We start from the raw sequence: 26,525 nt of genomic DNA, 5'->3' as shown, positions 1-26,525 counted from the left end.
TTGAGAAGATATTTCAATCCACATATACTAACTCTAAATTTAGAGAAGTTCAAAAAGAAGTAGTGAGAATGCTTGTGAGAATGCTCGGTGTTCTTCCAACTCTACACTGAAAAGATGGTGTAATTGCAACGTACCATGTAGAAGATGAAATAGAAGTTGATGATTTCATCAAGGAGGTGACCCAAACAGTGTACTTTAATGAGGCCGAATTTGATGTGAAGTGTCCATGCTCACTGTTCGAAATGAAAGGGATATTGTGTAGACATGCATTAGCCATTATGAGAGTTAACAAAGTGAAAAATTTGCCAGAAAAGTATATATTAGATTGATGGAGAAAGTACATTAAAAGAACATACACTCTCATACGCAGTACTTATGACTCAATTGATGCAAAGCCAGAAGTGAGCAGATATTCGTGTATATTGAAGGTATACTATTTTCTTATTTTCACGTATATTTTGTTGGTCGTCGTTTGTTATATGGTCGGATTGTGACATTCTTATTTTGTTTTGAACTTAACAAAAAAGAAAAAAAATTTGAATAGGTATGCTATGACGCTGCATTGCAGCGTCATGTGATGAGCATGTTGATGATATAATAGATAAGTTACATGCAATGAACATTGTCTACCGCATCAAGAAGTCTCCCCAATGACCTTTGGAACATGTTGCAGATACAATTGTCGATACAAGTATAGCTGGAAGTTCAAAGAAAGTCTTAAGTCCTCTTGTAGTTAGAGGCAAAGGAAGACCGCCATGCCTCAGGAAAAAATCAATGATTGAAAGAGTCAAACACATGACGAAGAAGACTACTTAGAAGGAAAAATGTAAACAGGTCAACTCAGTATTCCATTATGAATATTTGATATTTTTATCTTGTGTATTTATTTGTTAGACATAATCTGATTTTTTTTATTGATTTGTAGCCACATGAAAGAGATATCGATAGGGTTGACACGTGCATGAATTTATTTGGGTAAACAATTATTGGGGCTCAAGAGAGTGTTGTCATTCAGGCAACTCATAATTGTATTGTCTTACTTTTTTATTCTTACTTTTTGTAATATTTGGTAATATGATTATGACTTTTTACTTTTTTTATCTATTGCTAGCCTTCTCAAAACACTTTCGAAGTGTTGGACGTTAGTGAAACCCAACTTGGAGATGAGAGACAACCAGAACATAATAAAGCTCTAGATGAGACTTAAGATCGTGGACACGTGCATGACTGAAGATGTTGAAATACTTTCATTTGTAATTAATTTTGTTGGTGTATTTCATTCCATAGTTGGGATTTGTTTATGTTATGACTCATTTGGTGTAATTATGGGAGGTTGGGATTTTGAGTTGTAAGTGTTAATTAATACATGTAGAAGTAGGTAGTATGTTACATGTATATGCAATGGAATCTTGTATATAATGAAGTTATATTTTGTTAAAGTGAAATTAGAGACACCAATGAAGTTATCTTTTGTTAAAGTGAAATCAGGGACTTGAAGTTATGCTACTGAGTTGTGCAATTTTTCATGTAATTTGTGAATAGTTGCTTGGTTTCTTTTTGCCAACCAATGAAGTTATATTTTGTTAAAGTGAAATCAGAAACTTGAAGTTATGTTACTGAGTTGTGGAATTTTTCATGTAATTTGTGAATAGTTGCTTGGTTTCATTTTGCCAACCAATTTGCCATGATCTGTTTACTGATGTATTAGGACAATATCTGGTATCAACTTATTTAAAGTACTTTCATGGGAACAAATAACGCCAAGATCACACTTCCCAGCTTCATACATAGATAAGTTATATAGAAGAACATTGATGGGCATGCATTATTTACATCTCAATTTCTCAACTAGTTGCTTAAGGTTATACACAACAAATGCCACAAAAATATATACAAAGTTCCCTCTAGTTATATGGTTTCATTGTTTATAGACACAACACAATGAAATTAATATAAAAATAATCCAACAGACACGAAGTAGAGTGCGTTCACGCCGGATGTCTGCTTGTTGCCTTTGAATATCAAGTTAGCCATTGTGGATTCCCAATTTATACTTTACAATCTCTTCATCTCTTCTTCGAAACTTTTCCTCATTCCTTAACAACTCAATTTCTATCTTCATAAGTTTTTTTTTTCTCTTTACTCACTGTGATTTGCCCATTTGAAATAGTTGCAGTGTGGTAATCCCTAATTATAAAGAAACAAACGTAAAATATCAAACTTTTGTAGAAACTCAAATGCACATCAAAGTTATACTAAAAAATTTCTAACTCTGTATTGTAGTTTGGACACTAAAAAAATGATCGGCTTGAATTTTTTGGCATATTCGATGTTCTAAATTTTGCGGGCTTCCTACAAGTGCACATTGGGTTGTTCGTCGAAATCCATGAAGAAGTTGAAGATGACATCCTTATGAAGACAATGTCAACAAATCAACCAAAGAATACAAAAACTTTGCATATACATTATCAAAACTTTGCACATTACATGATCAGCAGTTTCCCCATTTCTCTTATACATAAGACATCAGTCTATCACTACAATATGATGCATGCACTAATTTTACCAAGTAAGGATGCAATCCAGCGACCCCCGTTGGAACTTTAGACCTCCAATTACTCTTTCAAGGGAAAGCAAAGTCAACTTTAGGAAGCAGCAATCAGTGAAAATGATTTAACCTCAAAAGATCATCTCTTCGAGGGGACCCAAAAAAAACTTATCTTGAATTCCACTACTTCTCTGAACATAATATAAAGCATTGAAAAAAGAAGATACAGAGTTAACCACCAAATCATGTACCAATTGGAAAAATTGAAATCCCTATAAGCCTTATTACTCTGTAAATGCAGACCTGGGGTGTTAGTTAGGATCTCTTTATATGATATAAAAAGCAAAACAAACTGTCTATTTAAATATGAACTTCCAATGTTTGCAAAGATAGTAAAGCATAAGCTATACTATATAACCGACACAATCCAATATGCCATTGACGAAATTCTTGGTAGATGTAATAGAAAACAAATTTGGTAAGAGAAAGCATAACTTAGAGTTAGCAGTAAGGTGAGCTTGATACACATTCTGTTTTCAAAACAAGCAAATCAAAGAAGTTTGATTGTAAGAGTTAAAACACATCGAATTTGATGACATGTTTAGTTATGCAACTTCATTTGGGGAAGCCCATCCTCCTACCAACAATTCCTGTGATTTTTGTTTCAAGGCATTGATAGAAGAGCATCAAAGACACAGTCACTTTGAACGCATTAAAGTGAAAAGATAATTCTAGAAAAGAAATAGGATCCATTTTGCTTCACTTACTACCTTACAAAGATGTTGTTATGTCAAACCATCAAAGGCAGCAAGCTCAATTCATATCCAATTCCAAAAATCACCAGCTAGTACAACGAATGGCTAAAGTGATCAAAGTATAAACATTTACCAGGAGACACATCATGTTGTTGCTGGTATTTTCTTTTATGTATGCTTCTAACAACAAATGACTAAAGTGATCAATTGGGCACTCATCTTTTTTTACAAATTACAGTGCATACTTATTTCTAGTTTATACAACTTACAGTGCATACAAATTACAGTGAGCAGTCTAGATTACAGTGCATACTTATCTAGTTCAGGGCATGAAGGATATTAGTTCATCCTCATAGACTGAACTCCATCACTAAACAGCTTCCACATTTCCTCAGATGAAGCAAAAAATACGAAAAGCACAGAGAAAGAGAGAGAGAGATATATATATATATATATATACCTGTACATTGAATTGCGTCGACGGAGAAAATGGATTTGTAGGGATTAGGGCTCGGAACCAAAAATGGAATTTGATTAAGGTTAGGGTTTGGAACCAAAGAGGGAAGAGGACATCTGTGCTTAGGGTTAGGGTTCATAACAATCTCAAAGAAAAAAACGGAATTTGACGGAGGAGAGACCGAGAATCGACATTGCTGAAGTGAAGTGAAATAGAGAAAAGAGAGAGCCTTACCATTTCGGCGAGAATGGAGGAGCCTTCAAGTTTCTGTGATGGGCAAGAATGGAGGAGAAGGTGGGATGGACGAAACGGTGTGTTACACTTGCATTTTTTCCCTTCATTTTTCCAAACAACTAAAATGAAACACACCGTTTCATTAAATTCATTACATGTCTATACTTTGGTGCGCATAGATGCGCAAACCGCTTGCCTTTAGACTTTTCCTTAATATATTATAATCGAAATATGACTAATTGTCGGGTTTATTGGCATGCATGGACAGACTTTTATGTATAATATATATTGTTGTAGTGGGGCTTTGAAGATATATATATATATATATATATATATATATATAATCGAAATATGACTAATTGTCGGGTTTAGTGGCATGGACAGGCTTTTATATATAATATATGGTGTAGTAGTGGGGCTTTGAAGAAATAGTTTTTTTTTTTTTTTTTACTTTAATCAAACATGACAAAAGAAAAATGATGATGAGGGTCTTTTTTTGAATGGATGGTTAATTATCCAAAGGATCATGGGCTTGCTTGAAAATGACCTCATGGAATAATAAACTTTCTTTCACGATATTGCAGGAAAAACAGGTTCGCCGTTGTAGTTAAGGTGTCTTCGATTGTCTGGTTTGGGTAGAAACCAACTTGCATATATATTACATACAAAATTACCAGCTCTCTGATCTCAAGTAATCCACGAAAAAAAGAGGAGAAGAAGACGTTATGCTTTATGTGAATAACTATATAATTAATTGCATGCATATATATGCTTTTAATACATGAAAACACATGCAAAGAAAAGGCAGGCATGCATGCAGCTAGGGTTATTTAAAGCTTGTGACAACAAAGTAGGAAATAGGCTAATGTGGGTTATTATGATGAGAGGCCAACATGATCAAAATGAAAAATAATTAAGGTTCTGTTTGGATATAGAGATGGTTTTATCTCATTATTATAATTTTTTCAAATATTTACACAAAATATAATAAATAATTTAATTTTTTCAAATATTAAAACAAATATAATAATATTAAAAAAATAATATTCTAACAATATTTTAGACAAGATGCCTCGTTTGGTTTTGTAGATGAGATGGGTTAAGATTAAAATTAAAAGTTGAATAAAATATCGTTAGAATATATATTTTTAATATTATTTTGGTTTTAAGATTTAAAAAAATTAAATTGTTTATTTTATTTTGTGTGAGAATTTAAGAAAGTTGTAATGATTAAATAAGATAAGATGAGTTAAGAGGAGAAGAGTTGTAAAAACTAACGATATTTAAAACCATCTTATCTTATTTCATCTCACTATCCGAATGAGTCCTAATTAAGTTTTCAGGATCAATATATCATTTGTTTTTCTTTTATCTGTGTTTGTTGTGATGAGGTTTCATGTTGAGATCCGCCTCCACGACCTCGTTCTGATCTTATATATATTCTTACGTCTATCTGGATGTTCATCTTTGATCAGGACAACAACAAAAAGTAGTTGAAAGTAGTTGGGGTCCTCTTGGTACTATTACTGTTAATTTACAATGAATGTATTTCTTCTTCCAAGTGATGGAGATATTTTCAAAAGTTAGTACGTTTGGCTCCTAATATATATTGTAGTTTCTTTCACTTTGGGTGACGAGTTTTATGCTTTAATTGTCTCTACTTGCATGATAAAGGATAGGTCAATAATTTGTCGAAATCATCAAATTATAATCGAATAAATTAACAAGATGAAGTGCAATTAACGACCCATTCTGCAGGCGGCAGCAGCAGCTTAAGCTTACGTTTCCATTCTGAAAATAAAATAAAAAATAAAAAAATCATGTTGAACTCTTAAAAATTAAAATAATATTATATCAAGGAAAATAACTCTAATTATAAGGTACCCCATTGGCTCGGTCAAAGCAAGATTAATTAATAAATTGCAATTAATTTGCAGCAATTAGATGGTCGGTTTCCCACTTTATTTTGAAAGAGAAGCCTCCACATGGATCGACATAAAAGCCAAAATTATAAAGAAACAACTAAACAAGAACAAAAAGCAGCAAGACCCTTTCAGCTCTCCACTTTCGTTTGACAGGATCTTCCACTCCACTCCCTTCATATAAATTGCAACATACCAACACAAACAGAAGCATAGAAACCAAACCTTCACGAGTACTCCCCGGCAGTAGATCAGTTTGATTAGAGAAAAAGAGGCAAATTTACCAAGTTTAGAGAAGAAAATTTAAGAGAGACACATTAGGAGATCTTCACACAAAGAACAGAAAAAAAAAACAACTGAAGTACTATACATGGCTAGGAAGAGAAACTCTAGTGGTGAGACCGTGGAAGATAAAAATTCTAGGGAGGGAACCATGGTTTGGGATCAGATGGTGAAGGAAGCTGCTGCAACCGTGGCTCTAGGTGGAGCCGTGAGAGCCCGAAAGCGATTTGTTGGCGTCCGGCAAAGGCCATCCGGCCGATGGGTGGCGGAGATCAAGGACACCATTCAGAAGATAAGAGTGTGGTTAGGCACTTTTGATACAGCTGAGGAAGCAGCCAGGGCCTATGATGAGGCTGCTTGCTTGCTGCGTGGTGCCAACACTCGGACAAACTTCTGGCCTTGTTCCTCATCATCATCTTCATCCCCAGCTCTTTCCTCGAAGATCACTAACCTCCTCCTCCAAAGACTCAAAACAAGGAATAGCAGTACTTGCACTGCTTCATCGGCCACGTCTTCCTTGCCCATCGGCCAGCAGGAAAAGAAACAAGCAGAAGCGTACAGAGATGAAGCAACAGATTTCTCAGATACCTCATTCACAGATTACCTCAATGATCCTGAAGATTACACCAACTTCAACAACATTAATGTACCCAGTACTAGTGCAACTGCTGCCAGTCCTGATTATATGAACCCGAGTTTTGAATCGTCTTTTACAGAAAAACAAGACTGTAGAGAGAGAGAAACGGACTTCGACTACAATTGGAATCCAAATGTAGCACAGACCTCTAGCGGTGACGGGAGTTTTGGAGGTGAAGGAGAGGAAGATGGAGAAGAAGCAGGCACTGATGTTGGAATCATTGATTTCCGATTTGTGGATGATTCTATTGGAAACTGTTTCTATTCCCCATTTGAGATTGCCGAAGAGATTGAGGAACCGGTACTGGAACCAGAGAACTACACTGATGAGCCATCAATGCTAAGAGCAGCCATGAAGAGGATGAAATATGAAAGGAAGTTCTCAGCTTCTCTCTATGCATTCAATGGGATATCTGAGTGCTTAAAGTTGAAAAACAGATCAAGAAATTTGAATGGAAGAGGAATATCTGACCAATTAAGCAATCTACAGAAGGCATGCAACAACAACAAAGTGGAGAAGAGTGCAGAAGAAGAAGAAGAAGAAGAATATGTGGAAATGATGGGGAAGAGGGAGGAGGAAACCCCACAAAGTTCAGTTGAAATGGGAACTTCTTCGGCCTCTTCTTTGAGCAACGAAGGTGAATGGTCACTTTGGAGCTCCCTGGATCTTCCACCTATCTGCTTTGTTAACTGATTGATAGAGGTTCTTCTGTTGATCATAACATTTGATGCTCTAATTAACAAGTGAAAATATTCACATTTATTTTATGAAATGCTGTTATCTGATGTATGTCCGAGGAAAAGAAAAACATGTAACGGACCTTTTATTAGCGTATACGATGAAGTAAAATGCCATTTCTGTTTCCTGTCATTCTTATGAGCGAATAGAACGATCCTTGCTTTTCTCGCAAGTCTTTTATATGCTCTACGCACTATTTTTAGGATGAAGAATTAGCTTGTATTTCATGAATTCCCATTTCAAACTTATAAATTGTCATTTAAAGATTTCAACTTAGAAGTCTAAAGCTGGTTTCTGACATTTTTAAACTTCATAATCTCCTGTCCAATAGATTTGAGGAAGGAACTTCTGAAGCAGGTGTTGGATCATGGGAGGGTTGGTTATGAAGATGTTGATGTACCAATGAACACAGAACAAGAAGAACATGATCATTGAGATCTCAGGGTTGCTGAAGAAGATAATGAAAAAGTTGCTCCGAATCATAGAGACGAGATTGATAACTGATATTGTAGTAGTACTGTAGGCTATAGTTTTTTAAGATCTGCTTTCTTCCTTCTTTTGATTGGCTTTGATTTTGTGATCTTCTTCAGCTCTTTTAATTCTTTGATTCAGGGTGGGAATTGAGATTTTGAAGATTGAAATATTGTTTGAGCATTTCACTTTGACTTCAGTAACAGAAATGATAAAACAACAACTAGAGTGAAATGTATGTAGAAAGGACCCTCACTCAAACAGTCATTTTCTCCCGAGTGAGGCTCTTCCTTTCTCCCTGTCTCATCCATCATCATCATCATTTCAACTCCTATCCTCTACTAGATGCCACCCATCCACAGTGTGAGAAAATGAAAATGGCTACAAGCCTACGAGTAAATATGTTTGGGTAGGGACAACTGTGACATTTGTTGTTTTAATTTTCATATGTTTTTTTTTTTATTTAGATTTTGTGGAAGTAAATAGGAAATATGAGAAGTTGTTTGGATTAAACTTTTTGGAGATATATTTATGTTGAACTTTGAAGTTTGTTGCAGTGAGTAGATAGATTTAAGTGGTTCAAATAATTTTTTTTTTATGATTTTTCTTTATAAGTTTTATGTGCTTTTTATCTTTTCATAATATCCTACACAAATAAACAGAAAATACTTTTTTGAGATTTTTTATTATTATTTAAAGATAAAGTTGAAAACTATTTTAAAAATAAAATAATTTTTGCATCCATCCAAAAAAGAAAAAAAAATCAATTACTGAGTAAACATGAAATGAAACGAAACAGAGACAATTACCGATCTTCCCAAGTCATTGGTTGTTCAAATAAACAAGAACAAGAAGATAAGTTTAGATTTCTATTACAAAAATAACCTCGGATTCAGATTAGATAAAAATCAAAGGCAAGAGTCACATGTTAAGCATCCTCAAGGATATAATCCAAGGGCAGGGCAGACTGCACCAAAACCCAGATTGTAAGCCACCAATTCCAGCGTTGAAGATCGGCTCAAACTAAACAATACCCGAAAAAGTCCGGGAAAAAAGCTACCAAATTGAACTTGTATATGTTATATACATAATTGACTTCTTATTCACAAGCATCAGAAGAGATTCACAGGCAAAGGTCTTCTTGTGAAGCTAGGCTTCTTGCTTTAAAGGACTCGGAGCTGGGCCAGGAAAGCAGCACAAAGATCCAAGAAGAGAATCTGTGGGCCATGGACCCTTTGGAGATCAAGCAGATACTTCTCCTCCCGAGTTTTGTAGAGCTGGTAAGAACATAGCAGAAAGCATATATTAGCACTACTCGAGGGAAATAGCTCTATTTTAATTGGCGTCAGTCTAGATCATGCATACAATGACAAAGTTAAAACACAAAACAAAAACAAAGCCAGTCCATTCTCCCCAGAAGAATGCTTGCTAGCTGGGGTAGCCCATTCCTACATATCCAAGCACAGAGAAAGCACAATCATAGAGAGGAACAATCAAGCAGAACAAATTACCTGCACTTCGAACTTAACAACATTGGGCGAGTTGGTAACACCATCATTCTCAACAATGGTCGGTTCATCCCCAAAGTAGTGATTATTGTGCACAGGATTGTTCAGCATGCCTTCAAGATGACTAGGAATCCAACGGCACTTCATGTTGTAGTGTCCAATCTTCTTCCAACATACATGCAATTCTTGCAGAGCTTTGAGGACTTCCGTCATTATTTCACGAGGATGAGCTCGGGACTGCCAAAATGTTGGAAGTACACAAATGTATCAATGTTCAGCGGAAAAAAACATCCACCCTGCTATTACTGTCCACATGCTATGCAGTTAACACAGAAACACATCATTGTCTCTCAAATAGCAAGACTTCAAGAGAGGCATTACCGAGATGGAAGCATTGACCATATACAACATGCAAAGCAATCTACTTATATATATAACAGCAGAGTAACTTCGCTACTTGAGTCCTATTCCAACATAAACATAGTTTAAAAACTAACCTGAAGTCCAAGAGCCCATTTCCTCTCAACAGGGTACTGTGGTCTCACGCCCATCCCTTGATACTCCATATATCCTGGAAGGCGGTGCCCAACAGCTGAAGCAGAGACCTCATTTTGATGCATACGATTGAAACCAAGATCCTGGCAAAAACAAAACCAAGTAACATCTATAGAACTCCCAATTTAATTGAAGTAGGTATAACAAAGAAAACATATGATTACTAATTAAGTAGATGAAACAACTTCTAAAAACAGAACAGTACATTCAATAAACACATATCCATGCAATGCGAACAGAAGTTAACAAAGGATAATGATGTATCATATTCCACAGGAAGTTCAAACTAGGGAATCTACAAGGTCAGGTCAATTGCAAATGGGGATATATTTGCAAAAAAACCCAGAGAACACTATCCAAAAGACCAAAGGAGGCTCAAAATGATTTTCTCAAGTAGAAAAAAGGACGCTATTAGAATCTTTACCAGCATAGAATAACTTAGCAAAAAACAGACTTACCATAGTCTCTTGGAACTCAGCTCCAAGATAGCCACTGGAAGGGCGGAACCGGTTGTCCAATAACAAATAGTAAGCAACAGTAGCCTGAAATATGTGTCAAGAAATAAGACAATTTAAAAAATGAATATTTAGTCCAAAAAAGTCCAAACCTTATTCTGCATTCGGTTGCGAAGAGATTCAACCAGCTGGTTCCTGTCAAATCCCCTTTTAACAACTTCCTGTAGAATCTCCTCGTCAATCTGCAAAAGAAGTGTGTCAATGGCAGAATTAAATACGACCAAGGTAACAATAAAACAAATACCACACGATATAAATAATAAGTATGTTGCCCAATTCTCCTATAACTTTTATAGCTATAAATGGATAAATAAAGCAAGAAATTACCCAATTCCACACAAAGAGGAGGACACTCTATAAGCAAACAGTGCAGTTATTATGATTCCAATTGACACATGCGATCAACAAAAAGAGAGGTATAAAGAGATGGAAGGATCAACATACATTTTTTGCTTGTTGCATTGTATCTGGTGGGGGCACAGCTAAATAACGTGGAAGATGAGACTGAAACCATTGGTGCTGGCGAATCTCAGGAATGGTCATTCGCTTCATTGGGTCAACTACAAGCATCCTTGGGATCAAGTCTCTTGCACCAGATGATAAATGACTGGGAAGAGTGTATATTCCACCCTAAAGAACAAGATGACATCAGTTCAAAATAATATTGATCTCTTTGCGCATGACTCCGATTTGGATATGATATAGAGTGGAGGAAAAGAATCGACCAATGAACATTAGAAAGAAAAATACAAAACAGAATCTGGACTCATCACTCATGACTCAACCAGTGACAAGTCTCCAAAGTCCAAACAATTTTTTTTTATTAGTCTCCCAACACAACAATGAAAACATTAAAGGTGAATTTTATTTTATTTTTGACAAGTATTAATGGTGAATCATAGTTATCTTCCACCAAGCATTCCAAACTGAAATTAAGGCTGAAAATAAACAACTGACCGCCTGGACTCCAAAGAAACAATAAAAAGGTCAAACAATTTCCTGAATCAATATCTGCTATTTAAATTTACAAAGTTATTGCAGATGAGCTGATCTGATATGTGTTAATCATCATAAGTATAGCACTACCTTTATCTTTTTAAATAGGTTGGGAATGTTTTCGTCATCAAAAGGAAGGGTGCCACAAAGAAGGGCATACAATATAACACCACAGCTCCATACGTCCACTTCAGGCCCAGCATACAATTTTCCAGAGATAACCTATAAGAAATTGGCATAGAAACCCTCAAGATCAAAATCATGACAATGGAGGAGCATTAGTTACTCGAGTTTCCTCAGCAAAAATTGCCACAAATTCATACCTCTGGGGCTGCGTAGTTTGGACTTCCACAACTTGTCTTCAGAAAATGACCATCACGCATTATGTTGCTTAAACCAAAATCAGCAATCTTCACATTGCATTTGGAATCTAAAAGCAAATTCTCAGGCTTCAGGTCTCTATGAACCACCATATTCCTATGGCAATACTCCACACCAGAGATTATCTGCCCCAACACACAGGGCTCAGCCCACTTGAACTTATCTAAGCAATGAAGAGTATGCAAAATATCAAAAATATTAGCTGATCCTACCTGCTGAAAAAAATTACGAGCTTCATCCTCCTGCAACCTTCCCTTCTCCACGATGTAATCGAAGAGCTCTCCAGACTTCACGTACTCCATCACAACATAAATGTCTGCTGGCGTGTCTACAACCTCATAGAGTCTTATTATATGAGGATGCATAAACAATCTCAATATTTTGATTTCTCTTCTCACTGCACCAATTTAAAGGGCAAAAAATTAATGAAGGAAATTTTAAAGTAAAAACGGAAGAAATATGGTAGACCAGATCATCTCCAAGAAAATAAAAGACCTTTTTCCTCCATTTCCATGTTCTTAATCTTCCGACGGTTAAGGATCTTTACAGCAACTTTATGACCAGTTAAGATATGCTCAGCAATTTTCACCTTGCCAAAGGAACCAATTCCAAGGGTTTTTCCAAGCTTATAATTTTGGAGAAACACATCCAGACCATTGCCACCTAGCCCAGTTGAGCCATCCATTTCCTATTTAATATTAGGCATGGGTGGAAAATAAGACAATGTGAGAGAAGTTACGTGCTCAAATCAGACAGAATGGCATCATAAGTAGCAATCTGGCAAACACATCCCCAAGGAAAGATCCCTAGTGGTAGACAAGTCCCACTATGCATAGAAACAAAAAAAAAGGACTAATGCTTATTTACAGTCAACATAGTAAAGCAAAATCCAGAGTTCAGAAGAACTTGATCAATCAAAAGATATGGAAATTTCTACGAGCATTCAAAGCCTCTCTTGGTCACAAGCACTTTACCAATATGTTTTCCTTTAAATCAGTTTGTTTTAATGACCATAGTGAAAAGATAGTAATCCAACAGACTCAATAATAAAATAAAAATGATTGACCAATTTCATCGCACATCAGTGTTATGTTGTCTATTATAGTAATCCAACAGACTCAACGAAAAAATGGATTTTATAGTGCAAGTTTTATAGCCAGTTGCTGTATCAGCGCTTCATTAATGATTCCAACATAGATGTCGCAACAACAGATTAGACTCACAGTCACAGCTGATGAAGGAAGGAAAAAAAGGGCTTAGAATCGAAGGATCTTCTGATCCCATAGTTGCCAAACAAAACTAATAACTAAAAAAGAAGCAGAACACAGAATTCAAACATCTTATTTTCCAAGCCAAAATTTGCCACATTTTTCAACCGCAGGGTCCTAAATGCTAGAAACTCCCTAGAAGAACACAGAAATATCTGTGAAGATCTTTTATTCTATACCTAAACAGGCAATGGATCACTGAATGAACGACACACCCAAAAACCCTAAATTGCCTAATGCTAAAGTCCTCCTTTGAAACCCAACCCATTTGGAAGGGTATATTTTAGCATGGCTTTTCAATCAATTCATCCAGCCATCCAAATTTCAAGAAATCATATGACCGGATTTCAGAGACAAACCGCCATTTACAACGTATACAATCATGGAATATTCCTCGATTACGTCAAGACAAAAAAAAAAACTAGAGGGGAGATTAAAACTAGAGAGACCCATCAAACAATAACCAATAAAGTTAACGAAAATCCCCCATCACGAAATAGCTTGAATTGCAAAATCCCCCACAATTCCTCAAAAGACTAAACAGCACAAAATAAAAGGAGCGAGGGAGAGAAAATCTACCAATCCAATACAAACTCTTCAAACACTAGCTGAGACAGATCTGAGAATCCAAAAGCTAAAACGACCAATTGAAAAATCGAAGAAAAAAGAAAAAGAAGAAGATTACGATATATCGTGACGAGGAAGGCACTGAAGTAGAGGCGTAGACTCAAGGAAGAGGACCTGTCTTGGCTACGTCACAGTTATTCCTTCAGCTCGTTGTCTCCCTCCCTCTCTCTCTCTCCTCTCTCTCTCTCTCTCTCTCGCAGCCTCGCTCGCGTCGGAGTTACGGACCCGACGACGATGGAATTTTACCTTTATAGTTTATAGTTAATACCGATAATCGCTTTTCTGGAATTAGTATGTTACGCATCCCTTCTCGAGTTCTAGAGTGGGTTTTTACTTTTTATTAGATTTGTGAGGGTAAATTAGGAAGAAAATCTTCATAGCCAGCACACACTCTATCTTCCATATTTTTTTTAATTTTTATTTTTTTTTTATCAAATATTTATTATATAAATAATAAATAAATAATTGTAAAAAATAAACTCAAACAAAACTTTTAAAAAAATATTAAAAAATTTAAAAATTTAAAACAATATAAAGTATGAAATGTGGTGAAAGTTATATAGCAAAACTCATATTCACGTAATATATCTTAAGTGATCGTTAATTTAAGTAATTCATATATAAAATTATTAAAATTATATCATTAAAGATAATAAAATGAAATATAAAAAATCGTATGTAATGAGCTAAATCAGGAGTACAAAAGTAATCCTATATTTTGTTCGTCAAATGCTAATATCAATTCTTATTTATATTTTTTTAAAATATGTGTTAATTTTTGGATATTAAATTAAGAAAAATGATTTATAAGATCTGATAAACCTCGTGCTTTCCCTTTAAGAAAATTCGAAAAAATCTGGCACCTATATGATTTATAAGAGCAAATAAAATCTAACTTTTTTTTTATGATAGATCTATATTTTTTTCAAAGAGGATGTGCAAGACTTATATATTTTATAATTATATCTAGCTAACATTACTCTTAAATTAATGTCTTTACAAGTTTTATCTTAATATTTTGGCTGATCATTAGGATATATTCGATACAATATTCAGAATACAAGAAAGTCTCAATTCTTCTTCCTTTTTTTTTTTTTGGTACCCATACCTCTCTTTATGTGTAGAACATGTACTATCGAATTTAATTGGTAGCTTTGACTCATGATCATTCAAATACAATCAATGAAATCTTAGATGTCGTTACAAAGATCATTTGAAGTAAGATTGTGTGTTCATGTCAGCAACCGGATCACCATTTTTGTAGGTTTAAAATAATAGAAATGGTGATTTTCCTAGAAAAAAATAACTAAATTGGAGCTTAGTTGGTCTAGGAATTTTAATTAATTCCAACAGCATTACGTGTTGTTACCAACAAAAGAACGAGATCAATATATACTACTTGTTTCAGTCATTGGTATTTTATATTTTTAGAAAGGAAAATGATTGGGACACAGATGGAATTTACAGGGAAAAACATGTACAAACAGACATAAAAAAAAAATATTTTACTGTTGAAATTATGTTGTGTTTTGCCCCCCAAAAAAATCCTGTCCGTGCAAGTATCAGTAGTACTACTCATGCTCATACTAATTATATGAAAAAACTGAAATTGTTGAAATTGGACATTTGAATTTAAAGTAGAAGCAAAACACGCTCTCCCATACACTCTTTAATGACTCAACTATCTATTTGATCAGCCGTCACAGTACAAAGCTGGCTATTTGAACAGGACGGACATCATGGAGGTAGCAGTAGCACCATGTCAGAAAGATCATGTACGTAGCTAGCCTACTTGAGCTTGTACTGGAGGCAGTGAGAGAGTTGTTGAGTTCAGCATTGGCTTGTACATTAGTCCACATGCACAATTAATTCCACCGTCCTCTTTAAACCGTAGAAATCTTGCTTGATCATCAATCTGTAAAAGCAAGTTGAAATCTAGTACTCATAGGTGCTATCGAAGAAACAACAAATTAATATCTATATATATATAGAAAGAGAGAGAGAGAGATCTTAGTTTTACATGGTCCCTTAGCATGATATGCTTTAATTCAGGTATGTCTGGCAAAGTTTATATTATTATAGCTCAAGTTGATCAGAAGATAAGAAAGATTGCAGGCTAGCTCGATTGACTGATGGAAATTAATACTGTAACACCGAAAGTTAACTTTCCGGTACCTCTTTCGAATCTTGATCTCCGAACTGATTGACGAATATGACTCTCATTCTTTTGCAGGAGTTCATCATATTTACGTGGTTGGGATAACAGCGGTCCTGAGTATTCAATGTGCTTCCCTTTGTTCTTGTAACCCTAAAATTGTTAGAAGAGTAATTAGCTTCAACCCATCACATGAAGAAAATTAGAATAGAATGAATGAGTTCTCCACAAAGTTGAAAGGTGTCTTAATTCTTGTAAGCAACACCAAATTACAGAAAGGTTTCCAACTCTGAAACCAAGTACCGAATTAAGAACAGATGTTAGTTAAGTCTGATTACAGCAGTTGGTTTTAGGTTTTAGTCTATGGTGATGATTGTACACTTACCGTATTGTTTGTTAGAGCATCTGCTACTTCTTGTTGACTAGATGTCATTGATACATCAAGAGAATGTAATGCATCAGATGCTTTGGAAGAAACTGGCATGTCAAACTGGTACTGCTGCTTGTGCATTTCATGCTTGGCAGCCTCAATGGAATTGATTAGAACCCTGCATAGAAGATCGTTCTCTTTTTTGGTTAAGTAAGATGCTTTTGCAAACGATGGATCTAATGCACTAATTTTGCTTTTTGATCCATCTGATATTGTGGATGCAGCATTCTCTTTTCGCCTTTTTGCCCATGTAAAGCCGCTTGATGTTGATACTTCTGTTGGGCGTGAAACTGTAGTGTCCCCTCGAGATCCATTCATCAGTCGGGAAGTCTCTGACATTGTATCAAATGATGGTTTTAATGGCTCTCTACGCCCAAAGCCATCTCTTCCTTTAGGAATATGTGCGTTGCTCTGATTTTTTCTATCATCAAGTTCAGCAGAATCTTGCATTTCCTGCATAAAGAAGGATAAACAAATTAGTATTAAAAAAAAAAAAAAACTTCCTATTTCTTCCTAAGCACACCCACACACACACTGACCTCATTTGGTGCTAATTTACTGATAGCGTTTGTTTCTTGCAAAGTTTTACGGAGTCTTCTAGGCTTTCTTGATGCCGCAGGCTCTCTCACTTTAGCACCAGTCTTTTTCCTGCTAGTGCAATGGGTATTACGTCAAACAAGTTTGATAATATAAAACATATGCTTTGAAGGAATGGCTCAGACTCAAACCCTGATAACTCTTTTGAGTGTATAAGCACAATCATATTAAGTTCACTAGATAATGGAAACAGGAATTACATTTTTGTTAACATAATCAATGACTGGGTCTTTTGGTCCCATTAATGTTGCATGAGCAGCCTACGCAAATAAGATAAAATGAAAAAATTGATCACCTAGTTCGCCCATCGTCACGATTTTTAATATCAATTTCCTTGCTAGGCGAGTACTTTGGCAAGCTTGATGGATCACATGCGTAAGGCTCTGTGTTGAAATACTGAAAAATGGAAGCATGGCGCAGACATCAAATAAGACCAGTCAAAACTGAAAAAACAGAATCTTTTTTCGGTAATAAGTATGTTCCACAAGCATATTAAGGGAACATAATATGCACAAGTAATTACGAAAGCTAACTCGGGAAACCTCGTAACAGCAATGCGCTAAAATTTGGAAACACTGCAATAATCAATCTGTCCAGTTTGGATTCGAAAAGTGTTTCATCTCATCTCATCTCATTATTATAATTTTCTCAAATTTCTATACAAAATATAATAAATAATTCAACTTTTTCAAATTTTAAAATAATAATAATATTAAAAAATAATATTCTAACAATATTTTTTTCAACTTTCATTTTTTATCTAAAATCATTTTATCTCATTCAGTTTAAAACTATCTTATCTCATCTCTAAATCCAAACCAGCCATCTAGAACCTTACACAGGATAAAATTTAAGAAAAAGCTACCTCAGACATAAGGGCAGAGGACGCAGTCCCACGCTTTTGAGGTTCCAAGGAAAGTAAAGTTTCAATGAGGTTCACAGCAGTTTTTGGAAAATCTTTGCACTTCTCCCCAATTGAACTTTCATAATTATGTAGGGGTTTAAACATTGCTGCATGAGGAAGTTTAGACTTTTTCCAAAACTCCTCTGGTGGAGAACCACAAAGCTTGAAGATTTTGTGTAATTGTTCAACCTGCAGATTGGAGAAGAACGCTTATCAAAATATCAGTTATATGAGAAATAATTTAAAATAAGTCAATCAACTAGTGCACTTATTGCAATTCACACACTCTATTCCTTTAGTAAATTAAAAAAAAAAACAAGTCTTAGGGTTTGTCTAAGTTGAAAATTCTTTAATTTGGAATACCGTCCTCTTTTCAAATTAAAAAAAAGAAAAAAGGGGGTCGAGAATTCTTTTCAAAATTCCACTGCAAGATCAATGATACTCTGTACTTGACTTTTTAAATACTATAGTGCTTATGAGGATATTAGAATGGAAAAGTTTCAGGTGTTGGCAAAATCTTCTAGATATGGGTATATTCAAGGGACCAGAATCGACAGAGAGTAAATTTGAAGACACTACATATCTCATACTTTATATCAAACTCCCAGTTGTCCCCGACCACAGGCTATTAAATAAGTGAAAACAGGTAAGAATAAAGTGGATAAGGAAACAAGTGCACTTCCTTAGTGTTATCACCTCAGTTCTCCCTTTAAGGATAGGCTTTCCAATAAGAAGTTCGGCAAATACACAGCCCACACTCCAGAGATCCACCGTTACCCCGTAATTCGTTGACCCCATCAAAAGTTCAGGAGGACGATACCATAGAGTAACCACACGACTGGTTAATGGTTGTCTGTTCTTTGGGCTGATGACATTTGCAAGTCCAAAATCTCCCAATTTCAGAACCCCTTCGTTGTTTACCAAAATATTGGATGCTTTAATGTCTCGATGCATTATACCTCGCAGGTGGCAGTGCTCAATTCCACATAATAGCTGTGTCATATAACACTTGACCTACAGAGAAGTCGACCTAAACTTTTTTAACTTCCAAAGAAACAGAAACACAACAATTTTAGGATTTTACAGCATCCAATGATATAATATCTCGATGATGATGATCAAAGCTCATTTTGTTTCACATATCTATTATCAATTTAGACAATTAACAAACCTGTTCTTCACTAAATTGGATATCCGGGCTAGCTATTAGTCCAGCAAGATCGTGTTCCATGTACTCAAATACGAGGTATATGCTACTTGATAACCGAGAAGTAATAAGCCCCTCCAACTTCATGATATTTGGATGGTTCAGCCTGCGGAGGATCATTATTTCTCGAGCCATAAACCTTATGCTCTCTGGCTGGAAATTTTCAACTCGTACCTTCTTCAGAGCAACCATCCTCCCAGTTTCAACTTCACGTGCTTGAAACACACTGCTGTACGTACCTTGCCCAATCTACATACATGGGAGGAAAGGGGAAAAAAATTATAAAGAAAATGGAAGTCAGGAAATTTACCAACATTTGGCCAAGTAGCCATCTAATACAACAGCATTAGGAAAATATAAGGGTGAAACAACCGACATCACGATCATTAATACATACCAAAAGGCATTACAAGGCATTTGGCTAACATTATTTTTTCTGAATTACATTTGAACTGAGAACTCCTCGAAAACTTTTTAAGCCCAGATGTAGTTTTAAGATATCTGCACCTTCACCCAGATAGGCAAAGGTCCATACTACTGAGATACTTATATCCCATTAGCGAGTATAAAGGTTTCCGGTTCGAGGCTCACTTAAGGTAATTCTAGAAGTGTATTGGGTTCTTATTTTTTAAAACAAGACACCTATTGAGATCCAAATCCTAATATGCATAATTTGTTAAGAATATAATATAAATAATTAAATTTACTTTTTTCCATTAGCTTAAGTTTTTTGAGATAAATGGTGATTTTACATGATATCAAAGTATAAATCCTGAATTCGAACATTAACTCTACACTCTATCGCATTTAATTAAATATTCCGCGTGTTATCTATTGAGGGGGAATTTGCCTCACACGTGAAGGAAAATATTAAGAATATAATATAAATAATTAAATTTACATCTTTCTATCAACTTAAACTTTTGGACAAGTAGACAAGCGGTGATTTCAAATAATTCTAATCTTATTATTCCATGTCGTGTTAACGTCAAGTTCACAAGTTCTGTCGAATATTGCCAGCTATCCCCCATATATAAACGGGAATGTAAATATATAGTAGCCATACTTTGAATTCTCAAATGAAAATACGAGACGAACAAACAGTAAAAATGAATTTGGACAGCGTGATAACGATGAGTTTACGAGTTTATTTCTATGAAATCCTTTGCAGCTAACACAATTCTCTAAAACAAAATCACCTGTATCCTTCAGGAAACGAAAAATTAGAAGAGAAAGATATGAAGTTATGGCATTAAACAAAAACAAAATGAGTTGCATACCTTCTCCAATTTCTCAAAAGAATCTGCTCTGAGAGGGAGCCAACCATCGATGGCTTCGCCAGCGACAGCGCTGAGCCAGGTGGGCCATCCAGCAGCGGTTTGTTCGGCCTGCACGTACCTGTGAGATAAGCCAAGCTTGGAGTTAAAGGGACCCTTGGAATGGGAATGGGAGCTCTCCTTCTTGGACTTGTTGTTGAGCTCGCGGCTCCGATCGGTGGACCTCCCGTCCTTCCTAGATTGATTACCGGATTGGTTCTTCTTCAACGAATATGGCTCGAGAATCATGGCGGAGCCATTGTTGTTGTCAGCCGGGTTATCGAAAACAGAGGACGAAGCATCCCGCGCCGCGTGCTTAGAGCTAAAGCAACCCATTCAGCAGGCGGGAATGGAGCAGGAGAATTCTCCAGATTCCCCCTCACATAAGCTTACGAAAGGGATTGCATCCTTTGTCCCTGCGTGTCTATATGCGTTCCGCTCCCTCCCTTCCTCTGAGAGAGATTAACGCGGCTGCACGCTTAAACCCGCCTCCGACAGACAGCGAGTCCTGGGATTCTCTTTTGGTGATGGTGTTATTTTCTGGTCTTATCGTTTCTAGTTTGGGTCTTGGCGAGATCTGCGGGGGATTGGAGGATGAGATAGATTTCCAGGACAAACGGTCCGAAAGGCAAGGAAGTGTGCGTGCTTGAGAGAGAGAGAGAGAGCTATTCGTAGGTGCGAATTGGGCACATCATCGTTTCGTTGTTGTGTATGTAATATATGTACGCGCGGGTCTATTTTTTCTTGGTTTTGCAAGAGGAGGAAAAGGCGGTTTGGAAGTTCGGTTATTTCCTTACCGTTTGTTGCGTTTGATTGGAGGAAGGCGTGAGAGAGTGCGAACATGGTGGTTGCAACTTTGCAGAGTCCCCATTTAACTGTCCGACAGCTCCACTGCAACCTCTTGTTTTGTCTTCTTTTACGCTTTTATTTATTTTGAAGAGATATATATTTATGCAAAATACAAAAATCAAATGGAAATTTCTTGAATTTTTTTTATTAAAATAACACTATCACATTATTAATGTGGCGGTTTGTAAAATGAATTGTATAATTATTCATTGGTTAAGTAGAATAATGTGCTAATTTTGTCGGGAAAAAAAAAAGATAAAAAAAATCATAAGCATAAGTTTAAAGCTAACGTGCAAATTTTAAAGCCTAAAATGAGAAAAAAAATAATTTTAAAATATTTACTGGGAATTAATAGGGAGAATAATAAATATTTTAAGCCTTATTTCACATATTTATCTTTTTTCTTATTTTAAATCTTAAAAGAATTGTTCAAGAATTCTAGAATCCTCATTAATAATTTTGTTCAAAGATCCGAAGACAATAGTAATAAAAGTCAACCTATTTTTTTTCCAAACAATGATACTATAAATAGGAACTCACACGTGAGGAATTATCGAGCCTAAACTCCCACCGGAATTATTGGACACAGTGAATATTAATAGAAGTTTGACATGCACGTAAAAGTATGGCATTTATTATATTTGACCAAATTACATAACAAATTGAGTCGCGAAGCCGATAATTAAACAAGACTGGCTGCTAAATCCATATGTAACTTCAAAGAGTAATCTCCTATTTTCTAGGTGTCAACAAAATCACAGAGGAGACCAATTTCTGAATTTAAACGTACAAAAGAAAGCCTCTTACTTCTGTATAACAAAAACTACAACAAAGCCTCGTCAACGAATTACACACGCATAAACTATTTCAGCTGAACGCCAATAAGCCTAGCTATCATGTGATTTCTTAATTTACTCTAAATTGCTTCAACTATATATGCCGTGTTAGTCCACCGGCATCAACCACCTGACCTGATGGATGCAGAAGAGATTTCAGCATAGAAGTTTACACACGTATTTGCTCTTCTTTTAGCTGTAGAAGCACTGGCCTTTTGTCATTGTTTCCAAAACCTGTCTCTTTAAGCAGTGACTGTTTCTCAGCCACCACCTTCTGAGGTGCAATTCTATCAGCTGTGTTGTGGCTGCTGTTTCTAGCTGCTGGGATATCATGATTGTGCTTTCCCTCGTATGTGGTTATGACAGCTTTGGGATCTGTTGAAGCTCTCTCAACATGCTTACGGACATTGCATCCCGGGTTTGTGCATTTGTAATAGCTCCTGTTACAGATTGTGAGGCATCGAAATGATTCTCCCGGCCAGAAAATGAACATTATTCATGGTTTTAGTGCCAAAACATTGGAACCAGCATCTTGGTAGACAATACCAGAATCGAAATTGTTAGCAGTAAAGCCAACACAACTAAGCAGTTATTTTCCTTGGGAAAAACAGTAGCTAAAAATTATGTTTATTGACGTTACCATTGATTATTCATTTGAGAAGTAAAAAAGTCACCATTGATTATGTGATCACCATACATGGGATAAGACAAGACTGCCTTGACGTTGGCTTATCTAATAATATCAGCAGGAAAATGGAGATAAACCATTTATATGACATACAAACACGGACAAACATTGACATGTATCTCAGATATGATACCACCAAAAACCTGAAAGAGGAACCGATGCAACAAGGAAAAAACATCTAGATTGTATATTGACTCATATTACCATTATCATAGTGCACGCTTAGAATACAAAACAGAAAGATCATGTCTCATATCCCTCACAGATGATTCTGTCTTGTGATACAAACACCAACTTTTGGAGGAACAAAATCTCTTACTTGTTGAGTTTTATAAACAGTGAGTCAGATCTGTATTGCCACATATAGAGTCTGCTAGATGCAGCACGCATCATGTGCAGAATGAAAAAAACAAAGAAGAAACATAAAAAATGTCCAAGAAGAGAAAAAAAGCTTCTAAGACCTACAGAAAAAGGTCTCCGAGATCTTATGCATATCAAGTGAAGCAAAAGGAGAGACATAAGGAGCCATTATTTGTTTTATTTTACTATTTGATAAGTAGAAGACATTTTCTTTATTTGTCTTTAATCTCCAATAATGAAACATTGAAAATCTAACCCCCCAAGTACTATATTTACACTCTTAAAAATCAAAGGATGACCAACATTTTTGTCACCCAAGTTCTAGAATGGTGACCTTGTAAACTGCATACCATAAGAATAAGCCTTAGAAAAATTATACTTGCAAGCTGGTGTGGAGGACACATCCTCTACACTGTGACATGGCAAGATTTGATTTCTATGAAAACTTAATTTTAAAATTTTCTTATAAATCAAATTATATCATGACAGTAAGGGCTTGCAAATAGAAGGACTGTAAGCCTTATATAAACTATTGACTTTAAGAGACAGCCACTGAGACGTAAGAATACTCGATAGCCAATTAACCGGGACCAAAGTTGTTGCAACTTTGTTGATCGAATTATGCAAGTTCTAGATAGATAATTAGTGAAAGATCATAGAATCCACTAGCACCATACAATCATTAAAACAAAACACAAATAAAGAGAAATTTAGACAAAGTTACCACCTTGGATGAGGATTTCCTTTTACCACCTTCTGCCCATACTTGCGCCACCTATAGCCATCATCTAAAAGATCAACTTCACTTCTTGTTTGCACAATAATTTTAGGTTCTGTGACAGTCTTGTGTCTGAGAGTTACCTCAGATGTGCCAGTATCTGTGATCCTGCACACCAAGGAATTTATTTCTCCAAGAAAAAAAGGTAAAATGATGATTAGGTACAGTGAGAGACTGGGAACATGCCTTCTCTTTGGGTTTGGCTCATCAAGATCTCCCTCTCCTCTTGCTTCCACGTCGCCTTCTTCCTCACTATCACTTGATCCAGGTAACTTCAGGGCCCCTGCTCCAGTAGATTCCTGATCCACCTGAGGAACTGAATAAGCCGATACTGTTTCACTTGATTTGTTCTGATTTCCAGCCCGACTTTGAGGACACAGATCTGACTTAGCTTGAATATTTACATTTAGATCACTACCTTCTTTTGCACGCCTATTGGGTTGAGGCAGTTCATGATTATGCTGGCCTTTGTAGATAATTTCAGTTACTTGGCCATCAGGAGAACGCTCAACCTTTTTTTTGACAGGGCAATTCAGATGTGTACATTTGTAATAGCTTCGCGGATATTCACTGCCCTTCACCTGCTTCTGCCCATATTTACGCCAGTTGTAGCCATCATCAGCAGGCTTATCAATGGCAATGGAAGCAGGTTGGTATTTCATATCAGAATGAGAGGCCTCTGATGACTCCATCATTGAACTTCTGGGGTCTGATGTTGATGGTGCCATCTGCATTTGTGAAGCTTCACTTAGAGTAAAGGATGGATTATGTGTCAGTGACTCTGTCGGATCTGCTACTGAAGAAGGTTGATATTCAGATAGCATTTGGGATTGAGCTAGTGCAGCTTGAGCTGTAACCTGTGCCAAGGCCTGCTGATGAGACATTCCAAAGGGGCTCTGCATGGTTTTTGAGGAACAAGAGTATCATAACTGGTACAAAAATAGGCCATTGCCTTCAAGAAAAATAAATGATATTGAAACAGTAGCAATGAGGCGCCGAACAGCATCACCAACGCATGCTGCCTTGAGGGACACATTTTCCCTATTTAATTCACTTGGATGGCTGAGGTAATCAATTTTGTCCTCAGCTGCAAGATTTATGAGATGAAACTAAATTGGCAAAGTTCTCTCTCCTCAACAAAATATATAAATTATCTGGAAGGAAATGGGGGAGCAAAGGAAATGGTTGTTTTTCAACAATCCAAAAAATTCAAGATTAGTCACTTCACTTTACAACTTTCCCTATTTCAACAACGTCAAAAAAATTAGGAAAAGGGAAAGATAACCTAAGGGCCTCCCGATTACAGATATGCTTATTTGGTTACAGGCATTCTACCATGAATTTTACACGGTATGAATACATAAGATAATCTCTCAATTGTCCTGCGAAATTCAAATTCTGCGCTTCACATTGTAGGTAAGCAATATTTGAACTTAGTACCAAACTTAAATAAACCTGTTTCAGTTATAACTCAAAGCCTTCACACCGTTGCTCACAATCTTTTAAGTATAGATCTCAATAAAATGCATTACATCTAATCCAATTCTTGAACCGACGAACGCAACCTCAATGGAAACATCAACTACCACCCATATCTTATCCTCAGCTATAAGGCTCAACACACTACTCTCGACGCAACAAGCATTACGCAACTCGAGAAAGTACTCTCCCAGATTCAGAAACGACCAAATTATTAAAGATATAATGAAAATCAGATCCAGACCACTATTAATTCACGAGAATTGATTCAATTACCAGCGGGGAGAAGAACCCGGGGGAGTTCAGCAAGCCAGAGGGGGTCAACCCGGGTGGAATTGTGAACAATGGTGACCGAGAAACCACCAAATTCATCGGCCTACTTTGCTTAAACCCAGAAACCGAATCGGGACCCGGTTCCTTTGTGGAATTACCAGTGGAATTTTCGGTATAGAAGCTAGGCCTCGCAAGCGGAGAGGCCATGGCTCCGGCAAGGAGCTGAGAGAAGGATCGGCAGCCAGAGTCCGGGTAGTTATCGGAGAAGAAGCTGGAGACCAGAGTCATGGGTCCGGGGCTGGCTCCGGACCCACCGGTGAAGAAGGTCTCCATGGATGGACGTGGTGGGAGCGTTATCGTAGGACGTGATGGTGCTGGTGCCGAAGAAACTCTTGCAGAATCTTCCTTCTCTGCCATAGTCCCTCTCTCTCTCTCTATCTCCGTCTATGTATATATGTAGATGAAGTTCTCACTCTAACCCTCTATTCCTCTCTCTGCAAATTTCGCTCCGTCAAACCGAGTCTGTCTCACCCTTCAATCCTCTCTAAACCTCTCTCTGTCTCTCTTTCTCGCCATAACTACAACTAGTTCGGTTGTTCTTTGTTGGGCGTTGGTGACCGGTGAGAAATGGGAGTGGAGGGTAATGTTAGTTGTTTGCTTTTGTTGTTTCGTGCCATCTTCGTATTTCATCCCACTGGAAAGTCTACGGGGCGGAAACTGAAAACGACCCTTTTTCTCTTTCTTTTCTTTTCTTTTTTT

The 26,525-nt window shown here is 36.4% G+C and overlaps 4 protein-coding genes across 5 annotated transcripts; 1 reads left to right on the top strand and 3 right to left on the bottom strand.

The window, feature by feature from the left end:
• Positions 1-6,286: 6,286 nt before the first annotated feature.
• LOC108985950 (ethylene-responsive transcription factor ERN1-like) lies at positions 6,287-7,528 on the top strand. Its single transcript, XM_018958432.1, has one exon. The coding sequence runs from the start codon at positions 6,287-6,289 to the stop codon at positions 7,526-7,528; it is 1,242 nt and encodes a 413-aa protein (XP_018813977.1).
• A 1,321-nt stretch (positions 7,529-8,849) lies between these two features.
• Positions 8,850-14,198, bottom strand: LOC108985954 (SNF1-related protein kinase catalytic subunit alpha KIN10). The gene is made up of 11 exons (XM_018958437.2): positions 13,953-14,198; positions 12,495-12,687; positions 12,212-12,396; positions 11,942-12,124; positions 11,709-11,840; positions 11,067-11,252; positions 10,715-10,804; positions 10,566-10,649; positions 10,050-10,190; positions 9,556-9,789; positions 8,850-9,321 (listed from the first exon to the last, which is right to left on the bottom strand). The coding sequence occupies exons 2-11, from the start codon at positions 12,682-12,684 to the stop codon at positions 9,208-9,210; spliced, it is 1,539 nt and encodes a 512-aa protein (XP_018813982.1). The 5' UTR covers positions 12,685-12,687; positions 13,953-14,198; the 3' UTR covers positions 8,850-9,207.
• Positions 14,199-15,448: 1,250 nt separating this feature from the next.
• Positions 15,449-21,198, bottom strand: LOC108985940 (protein IMPAIRED IN BABA-INDUCED STERILITY 1-like). The gene is made up of 9 exons (XM_018958417.2): positions 20,468-21,198; positions 19,152-19,436; positions 18,677-18,994; positions 17,942-18,169; positions 17,372-17,472; positions 17,019-17,127; positions 16,435-16,932; positions 16,070-16,202; positions 15,449-15,809 (listed from the first exon to the last, which is right to left on the bottom strand). The coding sequence occupies exons 1-9, from the start codon at positions 20,837-20,839 to the stop codon at positions 15,805-15,807; spliced, it is 2,049 nt and encodes a 682-aa protein (XP_018813962.1). The 5' UTR covers positions 20,840-21,198; the 3' UTR covers positions 15,449-15,804.
• An 836-nt stretch (positions 21,199-22,034) lies between these two features.
• On the bottom strand, positions 22,035-26,434 carry LOC108985955 (probable WRKY transcription factor 3). Of its 2 annotated transcripts, XM_018958440.2 has the most exons (4): positions 25,770-26,433; positions 24,201-24,910; positions 23,964-24,122; positions 22,035-22,628 (listed from the first exon to the last, which is right to left on the bottom strand). In XM_018958440.2, exons 1-4 carry the CDS (start codon positions 26,181-26,183, stop codon positions 22,358-22,360), a joined length of 1,554 nt encoding a protein of 517 aa, XP_018813985.1. In that variant the 5' UTR covers positions 26,184-26,433; the 3' UTR covers positions 22,035-22,357. The 2 variants fall into 2 exon arrangements, with proteins under 2 accessions (XP_018813985.1, XP_035550759.1); XM_035694866.1 differs by having other exon boundaries at positions 23,964-24,910; positions 25,770-26,434.
• Positions 26,435-26,525: the final 91 nt, after the last annotated feature.

This window comes from Juglans regia, chromosome 10 (genome assembly GCF_001411555.2).
Source record: "Juglans regia cultivar Chandler chromosome 10, Walnut 2.0, whole genome shotgun sequence".
Taxonomy (NCBI): domain Eukaryota; kingdom Viridiplantae; phylum Streptophyta; class Magnoliopsida; order Fagales; family Juglandaceae; genus Juglans; species Juglans regia.
Note: the sequence above shows the minus strand (reverse complement) of the source record. Positions and strands in the feature narration are given on the sequence as shown.

Coding starts and splice junctions, on each gene's coding strand:
- LOC108985940 (XM_018958417.2), bottom strand. CDS start 20,839: ATGGGTTGCTTTAGCTCTAAGCACGCGGCGCGGGATGCTTCGTCCTCT. Junction 19,437..20,467: donor CTTTTGAGAAATTGGAGAAG/GTATGCAACTCA, acceptor CCATGTATGTAG/ATTGGGCAAGGTACGTACAG. Junction 18,995..19,151: donor TCCAATTTAGTGAAGAACAG/GTTTGTTAATTG, acceptor ACTTCTCTGTAG/GTCAAGTGTTATATGACACA.
- LOC108985954 (XM_018958437.2), bottom strand. CDS start 12,684: ATGGATGGCTCAACTGGGCTAGGTGGCAATGGTCTGGATGTGTTTCTC. Junction 12,397..12,494: donor CATGGAAATGGAGGAAAAAG/GTCTTTTATTTT, acceptor AAATTGGTGCAG/TGAGAAGAGAAATCAAAATA. Junction 10,805..11,066: donor CAATGCAACAAGCAAAAAAT/GTATGTTGATCC, acceptor CTTCTTTTGCAG/ATTGACGAGGAGATTCTACA.
- LOC108985950 (XM_018958432.1), top strand. CDS start 6,287: ATGGCTAGGAAGAGAAACTCTAGTGGTGAGACCGTGGAAGATAAAAAT.
- LOC108985955 (XM_035694866.1), bottom strand. CDS start 26,183: ATGGCAGAGAAGGAAGATTCTGCAAGAGTTTCTTCGGCACCAGCACCA. Junction 24,911..25,769: donor CCGGGTTCTTCTCCCCGCTG/GTAATTGAATCA, acceptor AAAACCATGCAG/AGCCCCTTTGGAATGTCTCA. Junction 22,629..23,963: donor AAAGGAAATCCTCATCCAAG/GTGGTAACTTTG, acceptor AATCTGTAACAG/GAGCTATTACAAATGCACAA.